The sequence below is a fragment of the Apus apus genome, chromosome 16 (genome assembly GCF_020740795.1).
Source record: "Apus apus isolate bApuApu2 chromosome 16, bApuApu2.pri.cur, whole genome shotgun sequence".
In the NCBI taxonomy this organism is placed as follows: domain Eukaryota; kingdom Metazoa; phylum Chordata; class Aves; order Apodiformes; family Apodidae; genus Apus; species Apus apus.
Genome location: NC_067297.1, coordinates 9,370,526 through 9,390,581, shown reverse-complemented (window position 1 = coordinate 9,390,581; position 20,056 = coordinate 9,370,526). Strand labels below are relative to the sequence as shown.

At 36.8% G+C, this 20,056-nt stretch overlaps 1 protein-coding gene across 2 annotated transcripts in view; it reads left to right on the top strand.

The window, feature by feature from the left end:
* The window catches only part of ADGRD1 (adhesion G protein-coupled receptor D1), a 135,235-nt gene that overhangs the window by 21,287 nt on the left and 93,892 nt on the right, over nt 1–20,056 (top strand). For both annotated transcript variants that reach the window (XM_051634361.1, XM_051634360.1), the window contains 5 exons: nt 1,585–1,644; nt 2,815–2,932; nt 3,809–3,919; nt 5,309–5,384; nt 8,679–8,820. In XM_051634361.1, the coding sequence (XP_051490321.1) occupies nt 1,585–1,644; nt 2,815–2,932; nt 3,809–3,919; nt 5,309–5,384; nt 8,679–8,820 (507 nt within the window). The remainder of the gene's footprint in view (nt 1–1,584; nt 1,645–2,814; nt 2,933–3,808; nt 3,920–5,308; nt 5,385–8,678; nt 8,821–20,056) is intronic.

Here is a 20,056-nt window from a genome sequence, read left to right as displayed (position 1 = left end):
GATTCCAGTCACAGCCAGGACTCCTGTGCGGACATATCACGAATCTCCACTGAAACTGGTTCATGGAAAGATCAGGTCCCAAGCTTAACGGAGTAATAATTTATTTTTGTTTAAGCTAATCCACAAAGGAAAAGGAAGAAAAAAAATAAATAAAAAATTCTGCAGTCTAAGCTGAGAACAAGGGGTCATGCTCTGCTAACATAGTTATTCTTCTGTAAAATGATAGGCATCTAATTCCCTGATTTCAGCAGGCTAGAAAGTTATTATTACAGTAATCAGCTCTGGCCTCACTACTGATTGTTCCTTTAAGTCCCAGAGTGACAAGGATTATTTACTCAGACAAACAATATAAATAAATGCTTCTGAAGACTACATGGGCAGCTGTGGATAGTTGTGTTAAAAGCTCAGCATTTGCAAGCTGTAAAGCTTGGCTTTCATGGTTCATTGTTTAATATGTAGCAAAAACCCTTCTAAAAAACGGTTATATAGTTTCCTTTTTCTGCTAAAAATTTGTTGTGGGTTCTAAATTGAAAATAGAACATCACCCTGTCAGATTTCATACCTGTTTCCCACATCATTGCAGCTGCCATTTAGTTGCTTGTTCATGCTGTCTGATGCTGCTTTGTGTGCCATGAAAATGATTTGCAGACAGAAATGTAGGACATGATTATCTTTAGCAGAGCTATTTTGGGAAGTAAATACAAAAGAGTCCTGATCATACATACAGACTCTGTCATTTGTCTGATTGATGCTTAGGCTTTGCATTGTCTGCAGCTAATTCCCTGAAAGGCAGGCACTGAGCATGCATGATATTTTCTGTAAAGTTATCTCTGTCCTGATTGTCATATGCCTCACAGCACAAGAACATTTGATTTAAGTGATACGCAATAAACTTTCTGAATTCTGACACACATAATGCAATGTTTCTGACAAGTGTAACCTGTGTTAGAAAAAACACAAAAGAAAAGTCTTGCAGATTTCTTCCATGTTTCTCAGCAGAAATTTTCTATATTCAATTGATGTTTTAAAGGGATTGTAACAGAAATATTTAAGCAGGAAATAAGAATTTTGTAATTTTCTGTGTAATTTTCTCCTCCTAGTTACAGGGACTTTACCATGCTGAGCACTTGAACAGTGCCCTCCATGACAGTTCTTGACCTCAAAAACACCCTTTAATTGCAGAAGCTAAGGAGATAATAAGTTTTACAAGTGATGAGACCCAGATATTTATCTAGACATCTGAAACTTGAAGAGGTATTGATGTCATATTCTCCCATTAATAAAATGGGAGAATAAATTCTATTTAGTCTTAGCTCCAGTGTTGTCACCTCAGCTGTAGTATAATTGCACTTTGGGAGTTTCACAGTGATGTTACTTCCAAGAAATAAACTATTAATTTAAAATGTCACCATACAGAACATGATGAGAGTGCTGGCAAGTAGAGATTAATCTGTGACTGGAATGAAAATGGGCTTGTCATCTTAAAATAAACCAAAGAAAATCCCAGCAGAAATCTGCCTGGGATGCTTACCAGGAGCTGTATCTGGTCACTCAATAAATAACATACTTTTATTTCTCTTTTAGGCATTTTTAAAAGCTATTGAAGACTTCTTGTTATTGCCCAACTGGATTGATGTACCAGAGGTAAGGCAACTGGGCTTGGATCTGTGGGTTGCTTTGGTTGCATTTCAGTTGCATAGATAATAATGAAACTGGTTGCCTCTATTATTCTTCTTGTTAGAACTTTTTATAATGTGCTTTTAAGAGTTAAAATAATAACTTTATCTGCAGCTGTTTCCACATATTTCAGGAGGAATGAATCAAAATTTTATTTTTATTTGTTATAAATTAACAAATATTGTCACTAAAGTGCTTAATCATTCCTTTTTAGCACAGTACTTTGATATTTAATTTTTTTTATTTGTTTTGTAGATTCATGTGCATTGAAAAACATCAAATATGTGGTAGTGTTTACCTGTGTAGTGAATCAAAGCTTTGAGAGAGATCAAACCTAATAGAGGGAAAAGGAACTTGCATAAATGTTCTTTTTCTTCTAGTCTACCTTTTAAACTGCAGAGAAATACTTGTGGGAGGAACCTAGGAATTTCCTGAGTTTTTGTTAGAATCTTAAGGGAGCACAGATTTCAGAACAGAGAGCTTTTAAACTGAAAGGAGGTGAGGCTAATGGAAATTAGGGTTTTACTGAAGCCTGAAATGCTTTTGAGACAAAAAGGTTTCTAATTTATTTAAGTTCTTAGCCTAAAATCCTTGATCATCTCTGATGCAAACAGATTTCAGATAAAATAGATTTATTTAGCATTGAAACATGCACTCACTCCATGTTATGGATCAAATTTTAACCTGGAGGATGGTTCTCCAGGTAACATACAAAAACTTGAAAAGTAGCTTTATATTAGAGACCATTTTAATAAAGATGAGAGAGAGCCAAGACTGTAGTGTCTTAGCTTATGTTCCAATAAAGATCTGATACCAGTCTTTACATGTTGTCAATCTTCCCAAAATTTTACCTCATTCTGCTGAATCCTGAGTACAATTGACTGCAAAACACTGGTGGGAGCAGAGTGTAATTTGGAGACATTCTATAGAAAAAAGTATTCTACAAAGTCAGGATCTGGGTGGCATCAATTTGTGTAACATTTTATCCATTAAATGTGGAAGAGTTGGTGGAGTCAGTCCTGTTTGACTTTGGACATGATGATGAGTCACACAGGAATTTAACATGGCAGCTTGGCGTTTTGTGCTATGAACTGCAACTTCCTTTGTTGTAGAGCCTTCTCTTTCTTCTACCCTCAGACTACTCACATATTTGGAAGTGTAATTCAAACTATTGACAGTGTGATGGCTCATATGACGCGCAATCTGGATGAAAACTCGTTACCTTTAAATGTCGAGGGCACGTCATCTGTGGCAGGTAGGATTTAGCAGGAATGTTTTTGGGATTGTCTGGATGCCCTAAAAGCTTCTGTGCTTGCAGTCCCTCCTTTGACAAAATAAGGGACAAAATAAAACCAGATACTTTTCTCTTTTGAAGATAAAACCATGTTTCAGTTGTAGAAAGATGACTGTGCAGTTAGTCCAGACTTCCTTGAGGTTACATGGCGGGGGGAGGGAGGGAAGGGAGGATTTAGAATATGAATTATAGGAAACAAGTCTAGTAATTCTATACTAATAGGCAGTTAAAGGCCATAGAGCATAGAGCTCTTATGCAGCATTTAACATCCAGACCTCTGCAACTTTGACAAAACCTTACTTTTGCAAGGTTTTTATTTTTTGGAAAATTTTATTTTACTGCTGTTTAGCATCTTAGCACCCTAATTTCATCTGCACCTTTGAATGCCACAGGTAGCAAAGGTAATTAATCTCTTCTAGAATTGTGCTCTGCCTTGTTGAGAGCTGTGTGAAGGGGCAAATGGCCTGAGCAGTCCCCAGTACCATTAATCCTACACATGGTCTCTCAGCTGGAGCAGTGGAGGTCCAAAATAATGCCTTCAAATGTCAGTGGTGTGTGTGTGTTATCAATCTTTTTTGCTTGCCCTGGTAAGCTCAGTGTTTGAGCATGGGTGAAGTGATCCATGGTATATTAATAGTGCATATTCCATCTCCTCTGTCATGAAGGAGTTTGAAATGAAAGGCAGTTTTATACTCAGGGAATTTACTATATTTTCTGCAAACATCTGGGGTTTTAAATTCAAGACTTGCAATAGCTGTTAGGGAAGTCTAGTTAAATAGTCAAGCAGGCTGTAGAAACTATTGATCTTATCATATTTTTGTTTGGCTTATCACACAGATTACACCTTGGTCAAAATGCATCCTCAGACTCTGAATTTGTCCCACTATCGATTTCCATCTCGAGGACAGAGTTATATTTCCATTCCCAGTGAAGCTTTTCATGAAAAAGGTAAGGAAGAATTTAAAGGGATCAGCAGAGTGAACAGGGTATCAAAAAAATATTTTTCTTGAAAACAGGTTTTTGTTTATTTTTCCAAGGAAGTGATTTGATCACAGTCATACTGGCTCTAAATAAGCAGCAGTGGTCCTCTCATACTGATGAATTACTGTAGTAGAATTTTCCGATTACTTGAATTAATCTTCAGTAATAGAGCTGAGCCACAAAGACTGAAGCCATCTTTTTACATGAGAGAAACCATAATTTCATACATTATTTTTAAAAGTCTGAACGGGCTATTTTTAAGAAATTCCAGGATGTCAGATCATGTATTGCTAAAAGCATTATTAAAATGTTGTATGAAATTAAACTATAAAATAACATGTTTAGGCTGCAGCAGGTACAGAAACAGAATGAAGATGTAAAGTACAGTCAAAGCAAAAAGTCAGAACTCGGAAATCCATACCTAAGCTAAAATTTTAGTAATCCCAAGCACAAGTTATGGCAAGAATCCAAAGCTTTAGCCGAGACTCTAAAATATCTTTGAAGTGAACTATCTATGATTGAATCAGGGATTGAAGGAACCTATTTACAAAAATGTCTGCCTGCGTCCTCAAATCTTTGAAAATCTGACCTATGTGCCCTAGATTCCAACCCACACAATTTACACACCCAGAGACCTTTCCACAGTCACCTCTGCTGCAGGAAGGTTGGTGCCTATTCATAAAGTGCAAAGTTAGCTGCAGCTAACCTGCAGTGAGAAATACTCTGATAATTACTGAGCTGTCTACCTGATTTGTGACGACAGCTTTGTTTCTTTGCACTGGCAGGGGGCTCTGGCTGGAGACTTCACTGCAAGTGTTCTGAGGCTTGAATAACTATAATTGCAAACCAACTTGTGATGCCAAAAAGTAGCATGTGAGGGGACTTTTTTCCTTTCCCACTTATAAAGTCTCTCACAATGCAGAGTTTTATTTTATTTTTTCTTCAGAACTTTATCATGCTTGGTATCCTGAAGAGATATAACCTATTAAATGTTTAACTCTTTTTCCAGCTAAAACTCACTTCTGGGTAATTTTAGACCACACTTCTACCCCATCCAAATGAACTAACCTAAAAATTTGTTATTCCACCTCAAACAGTTGGTGGTGAACACAGGTGGTGGTGAAGTACCTTGAGATGACTGTAGCTGCCATTGAGACATTGACTCCAGTATGTTATAACCCTTTCTAGTGCCATGTGGGCAATTTATATTTATACTTTTGATCTGTCTCCTGTGCAGTACTGCAAGGTGTTCGTACTTTTTCACTTAGAAGAATAATGAGATATCAGCTAAAGCTAAGATGTGAATGTCTATAAAAGTCAAGGCTCTGAGGGATAACCTCTCTTCCCTTTTCACAGCTTGGATTACCATTGTGGGCCTGCTTTACCATAATATGCATTATTTCTTTCATAATATCAACCCTATGGATACCAAGTAAGTACCTCAGACTTCTCATGCTATAACAGCTTGTTTATTACCTTAGTGATACACCTTTATCACAGTCATGTCATTATCAACTGTAAATAAATTACAAGCCATAAACCTGATTCTGTAATATTATTGACATGTAGTCATTAACAAGAGAGATTAAAGCTTGCATTAGATGCTTTATTTTATATTGTAATAAAATAGATTCCCTCAGCGACATGTTTATTTGTCTTCTCCTTCCATTAATCAGATTTGGCATTAGAATTTTGTAATTTTAATCTGTCTAATAAAAGGAAATTACATCTTTTCTCCTGATACATATAAAGATAAAGCTTGCACTTAAATGCAACAAGTAAGAAAGCAAAACATCCCTCTTCAGATAAAATGTGAATCCTAATCCCAGAATCCTGTAAGGTAATTTTATAACAGGAAACCAGGCAATGCTTAAAAGACCTTTTGTTTTATATGCTACATCAATGAAATCATTAGCAGATAAGACAGAGTAAATACAGAGCTGTATACCTCCTGGCAATACAGTTCTCCAGGGAATTTTGCAAGGCCATTAATGTAAATCATTACACCTTCCTTTTAAGCTAGTATGACTTTGTATTTGATATTCACTGGGGTATGTCGATTAGTTTATGACAACAGAAGGAAAGATGTAGCATCTCAGCTGTCATGAATGTCAGGGATTGTGTCCCTTTCTTTATATACACTTACAGGGAAGGTCAGTATCTCAACCTCATTTCTGAATGTCAAGGTAAAGTGTCCTGGCTTGTGGCCAGATTGATCACACAGACATAATCACATGGCTATTACTAAATATAATTTTTAAATCAAGTAGCAAGCTGTACTGTTGTTTACCCTGCTCTCTCAAAAAAAGGGCACTTAGCAGGTGGCTGTGAAGGAACAGTGTCATTAGTGTGCAACATTTCTTACTGACATGAAGAAATTGAGGCAATAATTTATGACATATGATGTTTTTCAAACAGGAGTACCAGTGCAATTTATTAAGATAACAAATTATAATCTCAGCTTCTCAAAGAGAGAAAGAGAATTAATATGGTCTATGGTTTAGCAAACACAATTTGATTAAAGATGCTGTGTGTCAAAACACTGTATTCTAATACATTGTTTTAGAATCTACAGCTCCTGGGGCTCTGTTATAAGAAGATAAAACACTTATGTCATATTTGTGTACATTCTCTAAATTTTGTGAAATAGGACAACCTGGAGACTCATTTCTATGCCACAGAGTTCTATGTATTTTTTAGAACTTATTTTCAAGAAGGAAGGATCTGGCTCTACTGCAATGTTAAAGAGACTGAAGAAGAAACATCTCTTAGATTTCTATAGTTAGTCCAAACTACTTGAAATGTGGGCAGTATGTAATGCACTACACAATCATGTCTATAAAATTCTAGATTAAGATCTGTCCAAAACAGCATCTAAAAACTAAGTACAGGGAACACTGGCTTAGCAATTTTACTCTGTGGAATCAAACCCCAGGTATTCAAAAACTATTTTAAAAATAAGTATGCACTTCTCTTCTGCTTGGTTTTCTTTTTTTGTGCTGTGCTATTATAACTTTTTTGCTTACATTTCAGTAGAATAACAAAGTTTTCCCACGGTAGTTTGTTTTAAAAGACTGTCTTATATACTTTAGAGCACTGGGCTGCTTGAGCACCTGCTATTTGAAGCCTGTCCATTTTCTTAAGACTGTGCTTTTTTTTTCCCTTTGTGGTAGAAGCTAAAACCAAAACTCTTGGAGCTTTTGTGCTGTACAGACAGATGACTTCTATTTTCAGACTACATAAACAGCAGTTTCTAAGGGGGGCCAATTTTGATTCCTTTTAAAAAAATCAAAACAAAAAGATTTTGAGCCTAGCTCTGCTCCTGCTCATATACACATTGTGTAACTCTGTAGTAATCCCACTGAAAGTAATCAGATGAGACCCACTTTCACCTGACATCCAGAGCCATGGTGAAGAAAGGCTTGTGTATGCCAGCACAAAACACACGAACACAAAAGACAGATACTGGGTGTGAAAAAAATGTCCATCTTGTTAATTTATGCAGAAGAAATCTGAAAATTACTGGTAAGGGTCTTAACATCACGAGTCCTTGTCTAAACTTAGTGTTCATATCAGAGTTAGCAAATTCAGCCATTGGATGAACAAATTCTATTCACATGCTGGTTACTGGGAGCAGAAGTAATCTCTGATACTGATGTTTTTTTGTGGTGAGAACTAAGGACCGGTGCTTGGGGTTGTGCTAAGTGTTTTTATTTGACCTTGCTAAGGAAATGAATCGAGTCATTTAAATGTCTGACATGACTGCTTTTTTTTATTATTATTATTTTATAAAAATAAGAAACCATTGCAAATAGGTGGCAGATGTAAGTAAGGTGGTTTTTAATGTGTTTAGCAAACTGGCTCTTTCCAGTGGTGTGCTATGTTTGAAAATCTAGGCTGACGGTTAATTTGCCTTGGCTTGTATTTGTAATAATAAATACCATTCATTCACATACCAAAGAGGTAGATGACAGAGACCATTTTACTTCTGCATGGTTCGTTTCTGATAGTGTAAATCTTTTATTCTACAGACAAATGGATCTTAGTTTCTCCTAAATGTGCAAAAAATACCAAAGTCATAAGTTTTAGCTGAAAGCAGAAATTAAAGGCTCCTTATGTACTGCAAAAATTATTTCAGCCTAGGAAAAAAAGTGTTACCTGCACTGATCAGATATTTAGTTAGGTTCAGCTGTTTGTGTTGTGACCTGACTTGCTCTCTAACACAACTAACTGGACATAATAAATTTTTGAAACTGAAGCTATAAATTACTTCTAAATATATCCCTACATAAATGTTTATATTAATTGTAATTTTTTTTTTGTCTCACACACTAATATGTTTAATTAGGCAGCCTGAAACCTCCACAAGTTTTCTCCTCATTTAGGTTCCTTTGTTTAGTTAGGCTACTTTCAGATCTTTTACTTTGTAGGATTCTCTCTCATTGTATAAATCACTTTCAGCAAGGCTTGTAAATCTTTGCAGAAGTGGAACAGAATGAAGAAATATTTATGATAACAGGTCTCCTAATCTAAAGCTGTTCCCTATACTTGGTAACTGTTGCTTCTAGTCCAGTAGGATCTTTTGGGGCCAGATCTTGCTCCCCTATAGAAATGTGTTGTCTTGAATTGAAGAGATCTTGTGTTTCTGTTGTTGTGGGGTTTGTGGATGAAATTTTAAAAAATAAATTGTTGTTCTACTTCCTTAATATATATGTTTTTTTCCAAGGATTGCTGAAGCTACTGCCTACAAAGGTTATATGATCTCAGCAACCAGTTACCTTATCTCTATCAAAGTGGAACCTCTACCCAAGCTGTCCCACAATCTGTCAGGATCTCCTCTTATTACCATCCAGCTCACTCACAAATTGGTAAGTTGCATTTTGGCTATAGTCAGGGCTGTTGAAAACTTTGATATCTGTGATGACTTGTTTTTATTTGTCTTGTAATTTTTGTGGGCACTTTTAGTAGCAATTCAGATGGCATTTGTGACTACAATATTATGTTTTTCCAACTACTCAATGACTTCTGTTTCCATCACTGTAAAAGGCCAATTAGTGCACGTTGAAAAAGATTAAGTGACAAGTATAGCTTTAGGGCTTCTGTGTGCATTATTCTAGGAATGCATTTGTGCAATCCACAGTAGGATGGTATGAATCACTACTTTGTTATTAGAGCTGTCAAAAACAAAAATTCACTTACGGTTTTTCTTTGGTCTTAATCCACACTGAAATGACTGAGGAGTTTTGAATGTTCTCACAAATAAGCCCAGAGAAGGAACTCCTTTGAGGGCAGATACAAGTAGGATGGGCAGAGCATCTCCAGGGCAGGAGTGGAGCAGGTTCAAATCCCTGTTCTGGTTTGAACTATCCTTTCTAGAGAGCAGAGTATTCTGAATCTGAGAAATGAGACAAGATATATAAGAATTTGATAACTTGGAGATACTTTCTATTAAACCTGATCAATTTTGATAAGATATTTAAATTACAAAATTTGCATATTCCAGCAAGAAGATGGAAAAATAGCTGGTTTTGTTTGCTCTTAGAGAAAAAGGCATCTCTGTTGTGTCAGTGGAATGGAGGATAGTTGAGCTCAAATTCTGAGGTGCTGGCAGGAGGCATGCAGTACCTAATTGTAGTGTTAAATAGAAAAGAAACATTTCAGTTCTTAAATGTTTCCTAGAAAACATCTCTTAGATGTTCTTCAGAATATTTTACCATTTTTTTTATTTCAATACTTGTTTTCAAGCCAGTTTATCTTCTCCCTGATGAGCTTCTGATAAAGACAGAGTAGGCCACAGAAAGCAAATATATGAAAAAACCCCAAGGCATAGAAATGAAAACTGTTTTGCTGGCAGTTTTTCAAACTCAGGACTCTCCTGGATGTCCCTAGTGACCTAGAGGCAGACACTTGCGAAGAGAAGACTGTATTTTGTGTAGATCATTTATAAAATGTACTTTGCTTTATTTATTCAGGTACCTCCTCATGCTTTAGTTAATGCTTTAGTATGATGATTTACTAGCAGGCTATTAAACAAACCTGTGGGGGTTGTTTTATGCCTGTTGACTTTTGCTGTGAAGATCACTGGGGTCCTGGTATACAACTAGAAATTTCACATATATCATCTGTCTCTTTCTGGTTTTGTCAGGAGAATCCATGAGAACGTGTCTGTTTAACATATCCTCTCTATAACAGATACAGGTTGATTGGGAGTTTCAGGTTCTACGTCAAGCAGTGTGTGCTTTATATTGTGCATTAGGGGAGTGGCTGTTTTCTCTTACACAGGCTGTCATCTATTATCTACCATAATATTTCTACAGCTACTTTGATTCTGGGGAGTGTTCAGGTCTTACTAACCATGGTGACACCTGCTTAGGTGTGACTTGGCTTTGGTTTGTGGTGGTTTTGTGTGCTTGTGTTTTTTAGTACACGAACATCATCCTTCTCTCTGTTGTCTGTTGCCTAGCCAGCAGGGTGCCATGTCCCAGTGTTTGTTTAACATCATTACTGATAGGAAAATAAAATTTGCATTTGTAGGCAAATATTTGTACTACCATAAGAGACAGACAAATCAATGTGGAGCAAATTTATTTTTATAGCAAGTTAAGTGTTGACTAATTTATATATTGATCAAGGAAAAACAATTATTTTGCCCACATCTGCAGAGCAAAGGTATAATTTTTTTCCTGTATGAACTTTGCCAGAAAAACTTGAATAAAATCCAGATAAAACTAAGACTGTTACAGAGTGTACCACAATTAAGTAAAAAGAAAAAATAATAATATAGCTTGTAATTTAAAAATCAATGCAAAGTTTGGCTCTTTGTTATGCAAGTGAAATCCTTGCTATAAAGAATACAGAAAAACCATTGAGTTTAAATGAGAAATGATCATAGTTGTAGCTAATTTTCTTGCTCCTGGGCAACCTTAAAATACCAGTAGTCATTATGATGATATACAGCATCTCTTAACAATACAGCAATAGTCCTCTATTGTTAATGTTATTAAAAGAAAGATGTGAGGACTTATTTTCTCATAGGAATCCATTCTAAAAGTCTAGAAAGGTGCAGTAACTAAAAAATATGGATTTTCATTAAGCACATTGAAGATTGCCTGTTGTAAGAATCAGGATTCCATTGTAAAAAGCTCTAATTCATAGAAGGTTTCATTTCCACGACAGAACAGACTTAAGCCTTTGGAGGCACAAGGTTTCCTTTGTGTTATCACCCACTTATCATGAAACAAGTCCACAATATTTCTTTGTAAATTAGTCCTTTGACTTTGAGGTGGATATTGCAACAGGAGCGAGGGCACTGTGAAGCAATTGAATGTTTTTGGAAGTGTGCAAGTCAAGTTTTAAGTTTAGTTGCTGGCTTCTGTTCTTTGGGTATTTAGGTAATTTTATATGCCAGCTTCCACTTATCTATAAAATTACCTCTTGCCTAAAGAGAACCACTGGTGACTGAAATCAAGTGTTGTCAATCTACAGCAAAAAGCATCTGTGTTTTGTTTTCTTGTTTTGTTTTTGTTTTGTTTTTCCAAATGTCTGCTTGCAAGTGATGGTGCAGCAGCAGTGGAAAGACAGTCAATTCCAAGTAATAAGCTTTGAAAAATCTTGCTGATTTTTATAAACCCAGAACTGAGTTCCATATTTACTGTATTTTACAGAACTGTGGCATCTTATTCTGCTTCACTCTCTGCCTTTGAATGTTTGTCACAGGGGGAGAAAATTATGAGGTTTATATTTGACATGATCAAATCTGATCCAGTGATGTAGCGTTCTGTTCCAGCCATGTACAACAACTTTAAAATTCAATTTAGTTCCTCTTGTTTAAGTTCCTCACCAGTGACTACATTCTCAAAGCATTCTGGCATGTGGTGATGGCTTATTACAGGAGTTCCAGCTAGTTGTGCTGTGTTTAATTAACTATCTGCTACAAAACATTGCATTTCTTTGCAAAATGTTAATGCAGATGTATACATATTTAAATACCATGAACAAAAGGTTAGTGATGAGGTAAAGCAGCCACCATTCAGAAGTTAATAACTTATGTTTAAAATGGTAAAAAATATAAAATTATGCTGCTGTTTATTTGTGACATTAGTACAAAAATAATCGCACAGATTTTGGAATTAATTCTGCCCTTTTTATTATGCTCGAGCTGTTGCATTTAACCAGCAATGGAAAAATAAGGCACCTGCTCAGCAGTGGTGAGTGTGATCTGTCTCTGCCTTCCCACAGCAGTGTTTCTTCTAAAGCAAAACCACAGTCACCTGATGGTGCTTGGTGGCTGCGCCCGTCCTGATTACAAGGCAGCAGTATGGCTAAGTGTAGGCTCTGTTACAGGAACATCACCAGTCTAAAGCAATGCTTGTATTTAGTTCACACACTATAAATAAAAAAGCTTGGCTTAGAAAATAATGCAATTTTAGCTCAGAAATGGCAGTGGAGTCATGCTTCAGAGAATTCTGTGGACGGTAAATTTCTGGTTTTGCTTGTTCCCCTCCCCACCACTTGTTACATGAGGCATTTTAGCTCCCTGTGCTTTACAACAGAGTTGGTTGGTAATGATATTAACAGCTAGCTGTAGAAACTTGGAGTTGTTTTTCTAGCAGGAAATGTGCAGCTGCTAAGGAGGGATTTTCCTTATTTTATTTTTAAATTAAAAAAACACAATAGAATCCTTCCCAATTTAAGAGTCTAACAAAAGTTGGGTCAGTAACAAGATCCCTATTGGGATGGGGCCAGCCAAGAGGAACTGCATTGCAGTGACTCACCCTGAAGCTAGCACTGCATACCTTCCTCCTCTGCAGTGACTCGTAATAAATTTCAGTAATCTTAATCTGTTCAAGCTATCATTTAATTACTAACACATGCTTTCAAGGGGTAAGTGCACTCTAGATGAAGACGAGGCTTATAGCATTACACTTTCAGTATGACAACCAGGGCATCTCCATTCAGGGGAGAGAGCAAAGAATGTAGTGACATGCTTTACTGGGATTACTCATGTAATTTGAATTTGCTAAGTGCTTTGCTGAAGTTGGGTATTAGTGTTAAACAAGGAGAGACAGAAGAGTTGAAAAACATAAATAGACAAATCCCATAAATAAAATTAAATAGAAATTTAAGGATTTTGCAGTAAACATAAATTGGATAAGTCTTAAGTTCTAATTCAGAATATGAACCTGTTATTAAAAAAAAATACACTCTCCTTTCTAACTTTTTTCTTTCTCCCAGGTTTTTAGTTTTCTAAGCACCTTTTTCTTTGAGAATTATTTTCCTCAGACTACTGGATCTTGTTGTTTTGCTTTAATTTGTTGTTCTAGGGTTGAGCCTGGATATTTAATTAGTATTACCGATGTAAGGAGCTATAGAGTCTGCTTCACTACTATCCACTTCACAGAGCAGTTGAACTTTATATGAATTCCTTCAAGGAGCAGAAATATTTACATTGAAAATCTGCCAAGAGTTAGACAAGTGTTAGGGGGGTAAAAGTGGGCGAAGGAAGAAAACAATCCAGGGAATAATTTAATATAGCAGAAGAAAATATAGCACAAACACCATTTCTGTTTCAGAGGAGCATTACTTTGCTCTTGGGAACACTTGCCTTTGTGAGACAAATAGATATAAATTCAGCATCCTCTGCAGGACTGATTTCTCCAGCAAAATGGTCAAGTGCTGTCGAGTCATTCACTTCAGAGCTTGGCATGTGATAAGGTTGGGTTAACTCTAAGTCTTTCGGGTCAAAGCTTGTACTAAGTGAGGTTCAGTTAGATGCTCAAGGCCTATTTATTACTGAATTCATAGCAGAACTGGAAGGAGCAGTGGAGGTGCATGCACACACAGGCTGCATTTGTGCTCAAGCTGTGAGGGTGCTTCTCCATGATGCCACCTACTTGGCATGTGCCTGCTTCTGCTTGGAGCCATTGGAGTGTGTACAGCAACAGGACCAAGCACAGGTCTTTTCCTAACAAATTCACACCCTTAAGTCCTAACTAGAGGTATGTAATTTGTCTAACATGGAATGTTCTGCTATGTTTTATTTTGTAGATTTCTCTTTAGTGTTAAAATGTGCAGGAATGAAAAAGCAGCATGGGAATGAGCAGTTGGGAGGGGTGAAATGGAATGCTGTGTGCAAATCATTCAGTAAAAAAGTCCCATGCAATCCCTTAAAGGTAGCATGGAAGGAACCAAGCTCCTTATAAATGTGTTTTTAAACCTGATTATTTTCAGCAAATTGTATCCTCACACTTATCTAACCACCTTGGATTACATGATGTCACTTCAAATACTGTATTTCTCAGCTAACCATACAAACATCACACACAAGTATAATGTGAACATCAAATCTGATGAATAGAAATACTTCCAGTAAAATTCATGAAAAATAATTACAGACTTATTGCTTTATTGTGGTAAAGTTTGTACCTGAGGGAGCAAAAGCACAACTTCAGTGTATAGTATATTTTTAATTGTATATTTCCATTCTTCTGACAGTCTGCAGGCTGTTAGCTTTTTACTTTCCTCAACTTGAATACTTTATATATCCCCAAAATTAATTTACATGTTTTAACTCATTTCTTGGCTTTCTCTCAGGGAAAGTTAAAGCTCAGTAAATATTACTAAAAAAAAAGTCATAAGTCTTCTTCCATTTAAGGAGAAAAAAAAGTTTGCTTCCTGTAACTATCAACTAGCCAGCAGAAACTAAATGTACTGGCAAGAACACTTAGCAGAGCTGCAAATTTTAAGTGGTTACTAAAGATTGTTCCTGGAAGGCAGACTTCAAAAATCCAAATTTATAATGGTGGTTTTTGACTTAAAATTGTGCTGCTTCAGTAAATAAAGAAAGAATAATCCATGACTTGGGGGGATCATCAAAGGCACTGGTGTCTTGAATTTTACATGTTATTGAAATACACAGAACAGATGGGTATTCTGTAAATCCATACAGTAAAAAAACCCAGAAAACTGAGCCAAATCATGAATGTGAGGAAAAAGAGTTATTGGGTAACTTGCTCGTTGAGTCTTTGAGCGTATATGTAACATCCCAAATTGGTTAAATTATGCCTTGAGGACAAAGGTGTTGGCTGACCAAGACGTAATTCTTTCACACTGGAACTTAGACTGCCAGCTTGCAATCTCCTGTCTTAGTGGGAATGGAGCTCTTGGGGACTCTTTATTTTATCTGAAAAGACCTAAGAAGATTTTATCCATTTGTGTTAGAAATACATTCTTTATAATTATCCTTAACAATGTGTAAGTATTTATTAAAGTGGAGGTACAATGTATTACAGAAAGAGAACTTTCCTGGTAGCCACATTTACCTAAACTAGTTTTAAGTTACAGAGTTAGCAGAAATGCTGGATTTTGCATTTCTTGCAAGCTGTGACTTTTTTTTCCAAGGTATCTACTATTACTGGATGTTTTATACATAATTGCCTGACTCTCTATCTCCACTAAAGACATGTCAAAACCACCAGAGATTTACTGGGTTAAATATAGTGATCAGTTGTGCAAAGGCAATCAATTGATATAATGACTTTGTATGCAAGCATTTGTAAAAGGGCTGCTTTTCACTTACACTTTCTTGCTGCTCACGTTTCATCACAAGCTTTTCTGGTGTGCAAGTCTTGTAGAACATAATTTAATTACTTGATATCTAAGCTTCTATATTCTTCTCAACATATTTTCTTTCAGATCACCAGGGAACTTTAATGTCACCACTTTTTGGGGCTGACGTTTGCAGTGTATGTCTTAATGCTAGGGAAGAGTTAGCTTCTGAATTGTAGAGTATTAAGCTAAAAAGTTAGAGGTATATTGTTGCCTTTCACACTAGATGAAGAGCAGACAAAATTCTTATTTGCCCTTCCAAGGGTCAAGAGACAAAAAGAACAATCCAGTCAGTGTTCACTAGCTGTTATTCCAGTGGGTTCCTACAGCAATTCAGAAAATGCCTAGGGCTAGAGCTCTAAAATCATTTGGATAACCAGTTCCACCTCAATTTGAATGAAGCTTGCACCCTATTTGCATCTGAAGACCTGAGTGGGCTGTGTTGGAGTAAGACTTTCGTATTTTAACATATTATTTAATTGACACTGGGGAGGGAGGCAACAGAGATACATGAAGGAATTAGAGGTGTCATTTGTGCTAAGTAAAGACTGTACAAACAGGATATGGAGATCTGTGTTTGTAATGATTGAAGTTTGGATTACTTGCTGGAAAAAGCTTGCCTCATCTTGGGTTTTCTGTAGTGTGCAGTATTTAAGCCTAATGAATGCATTTCAAATGATTGAGAAAAAAATGTTAAAGGGAAAGATACTGAAACTATAGAAGTCCTTTATTTTTCCTCACATTCTTTCTTGCATGACTGAACCAGAGTTTATATGTTTTGATGACACTACAAATGTGACATTTCAGCCCAGAGCTATAGAGCCCTGAAAATAAAAACATCTTGAAACCACTGATGGATCATTGACAAGGCTGGAGCTTTCAAACTAATGGGAAATCATGACAACCCCTGCATACAGATAATTTTTTTCAGTCTGAGCTGCAGTCTTTCTCATTTGTCTGACAATATTCTTTATACAACATTGCCTCATGGCACTGCATTTTTAAACAAGAGATAAAGACCTATCATCTACCTGTAGTTTGTGCTAAGTTGCAGGATCCAAAATCTGGTGTTCCTTCAGTTACATAACTCCTGATTAATGGATCAGTGCTTAGCTGATTTTTTTTTCACCAATATAAAGAAGCAGGTAGGAGCTTCACTGTTAGCTGGGTTCCCCTTTGGCACTGGGGGCAGGTGGGTTGGCACAGTCTGCATTGGCCTGTTTAACCCTGCATGGTTTGTGCCTGCCCCCAGCCCTCTGCTCCATGCACGGGTGCAAGGCCCTGCCCCGTGCAAGGTGCCACCTCCCCACACTGCTACTGCTGAAGTGTGACAGCTTGCTTGGGAGATGGCATAAGCTCATTTGGAATACAGTATAGATACCAATATTTTGTGTTTTGTGCACAGTATCTCCTTCTGTCACAGAACATCTGCCAACTTCAGGAAAACATAGGCTAAAAATGAAGGTAAATTTCCCAGCACTTTAAACAAAATGTGCAGCTTAAACATATGGTCTGATGAGAATCTGAGAATCTAAGAATCTTAAGTATTTTAAGAACTAATTTTACTTAGTATACTAAGTATAAGTATATTCAAGTATATTCTATTTGATTTACTCCAAGCTTGAGAGTAGGGCAAAACTAATGGCAACTTTGGTATCTATTGATGAAAAGTTGTATTACATTGTTACTCTTATTGGCAGTAATACAAATGTGATGAAAACATTATCTGCTGCAGTAGTTGTATTATGATCAGTATATGATGCCAGAGCTTTCTGCTCTGTCCCTCTCTGCCTTCAGCTTTGGATCCATCTGTCTTGAGGAGTAATACACTGGGTGACCCTAAGGATGGAGGCTGCAAAGGGAAGTAGTTGGCTATGCAGCTATTTCAGAACAGAGAGATGGTTCTGGCTGCCATCCTAGCTTGCCTGTAGCTGACATGCAGATCTCAGTAATTTATACCACAGTGATGATACGTTGTAGTGCCAGTAACTTTTTATAACACTCATAAAATTCCCTATTCCTGTGAGGAAACGTTCCTCCAGTGTGGGCAGTAAAGTTATCACTTTCAGATGTTGGTGTGGACTTGTACATTGATATGTAGCCAAATATGTATTAAGGTGACTAGATTTTCTGGGCAGCAAGTCAAGGAGAAGTAGTTTGGAGAGGTGGAAGGAAGAGGAATGTAGATCCCACCTGGGATATTACCAGCCTTCCGGCAAGCTGGGAGTTCCCTCCTCTTTCTCACACCTACCACCTACTCATCTGTTGTATCTTGAAAGTCAGATACTAAGTGATTATCAAATGGCCATCACAACCTGCTGTGTTATTTCACTTAAAGTCACTCTGGTTTATAATTTAATCCTTGACCTACATTCCTTTTGTATAATCTGTGTAAGTATTTTCCAGGGTTTGTTCTGTTCTGCTCATGCCAGGTACAAAAACTGTAGACGTTAAGAAAACATCAGTTATGAGGCAGTACCTTCCAACAAGGCTGTGCCTGGTGGTGCCAGGCTGGAGAAGGAATGTGCTTGATGGAGAGCATCAGGCAATGGAGATGATTTTTTCCTGAAAATGTTATCAGTGGAACTGTCAGTCAAATAAACCGAACACAGCTCAAATATCACATCTGCTTAACTGTTCCAGTTCTGGATGGATCAATTAGTAACAGTTGCCTTCAGGAAGAGATACTGTCACAGCTAACCCTCTAGTGCCCTGTCTTTATATCTCTGTTCTTTATAAACAGAAAGTCTCTTCGGAATTTTTTTTTTTTTTTTTTTTTCTCCTCTAGTGAAACAGAGTAAAAGCTATTTGTAAATGCTCTAGGTTTCTTGCAGGGAAAGTTACAAAGGCACAGAAGTTGCTCTTAAGATTCCATGACCAGTCAAGCCTTTGAAATTGCTCATTTTTATGATATTTCTAAGGTGTAAGCCTTTTTCTAACATTTTGGTAGGTGATTTCCTGTCTTTAATAAAATATTATTGGAACAACAGATGGACTTATTCCTACAATTAAAAATTGCAAATTAAGAATTGTAGACTGAAAGGCTACAACTACCTACTTATTGCGTGTGCTCGTTTTGAATGGCCATTGTGCAGGGCAGTCACTGTGATGTAAATTAAAACCAGATCTTCTGAAATAAGTGCCTCGCCTAAAATATAGCATGAACAGAAGAAAGATTCTTTTTGAAAAGCAATCAATATCTCAAAAGGAATGGTGTAGGAATGGTGTAAAAAAAAAAAAAGACAAAAAACCTCTGAAGTTTAAGGTACTGTGTTTAATATTTGTGGATGGAAAATACAGCAGAACTGGGCTAAAAATTTGGATGAGCTGGTATTTTCAGCCCAATTTTAGAACAATTGAGTAAAGAGACAGTTTCAGTGTGAATCCTTTTCAACACTAGAACTGCATAAGAGACCCAATGGATCTTAATCCTATGAATTCTTTTGCAAGGTAGAGGAAGATTTTCTCTGGTTGTGTGTGGCTAAACCATTGGCCTAAGGTCTTTGTTCTGTAGTCATAAAATGCAGAGCCTCTTCTCATTAAACCTGGCAGCTGTTGCTTGTGAAGAAATAAGAGCTTTTCAAAGTCTGTCTTAGAGAAGAAAAAAAAGCAGAGGCTAAACCAGAAAAATACATTTAAAGTTATATCAGTTGCAAAGGAAATAGAGAAACTCCCTTCCAGGAATGTTCTGCCTTTGGGGTGGGTGATAGCATGCACTGCATGCTGTCAAAATACATTCTTGGAGCAGGAGGTGTAAACATGGATGGATGAGTCAGCCCTGACTCTGATGCTCTGAATCTGTGCTCCCTCCAGCCAGAGATGGGGCCACACTCTGGGCTCTGGTGCCACTTGGGAATTAGCTCAGCTATTGATTGGCACTTGCCACTTTTGCTACAGTATGGTAGGAGACCCAAATCAGCTCCAACTCTTTTCTTCATTTAGCTGCTCTAAAAATGGGAGTCTTTACCTAGTTTAGAGAGAAGATCAGTTCATACATAGTTTTCTGAAGGATATTCAATGATTCTGCCTCATGTTACATAACATTTAAATTCTAGCATGAATATTTATTTCCCCAAATTTATTGTGACCTAAAGTAGGTTGGTGAAAGCTTTTCTTTTTTTTATATCCTGTTGGCATGACCTGATAATGGACTTTGGAAATCGAGGGGTTGCATAAGAATTAGGTCTTTCCAATTAGTTCTGCAAAGAGACCTAGGTTGCTTGGGGTGAATCTATAAAACAAAGCACTTTTCACTGTGATATAATCTTGCCTTTTTTACAGGTTTCTTGGACCACCTGCTGTGGCTAGAGAGTTGGTTTCTTAGATGGTGTATTGGAACTGCAGTCAGATTGGGCTAAGCATCTGGGAAAAAAAAGCCCCCTGGATAATTATTGAATTTTAAGTAATTACCCATTTAATATTATTCTTTGTTTTTCCATCTGTTTGAACTGTAATGAGAGATCATCTCAAAGGTACAAAGGATTTTAAGATTTCCAG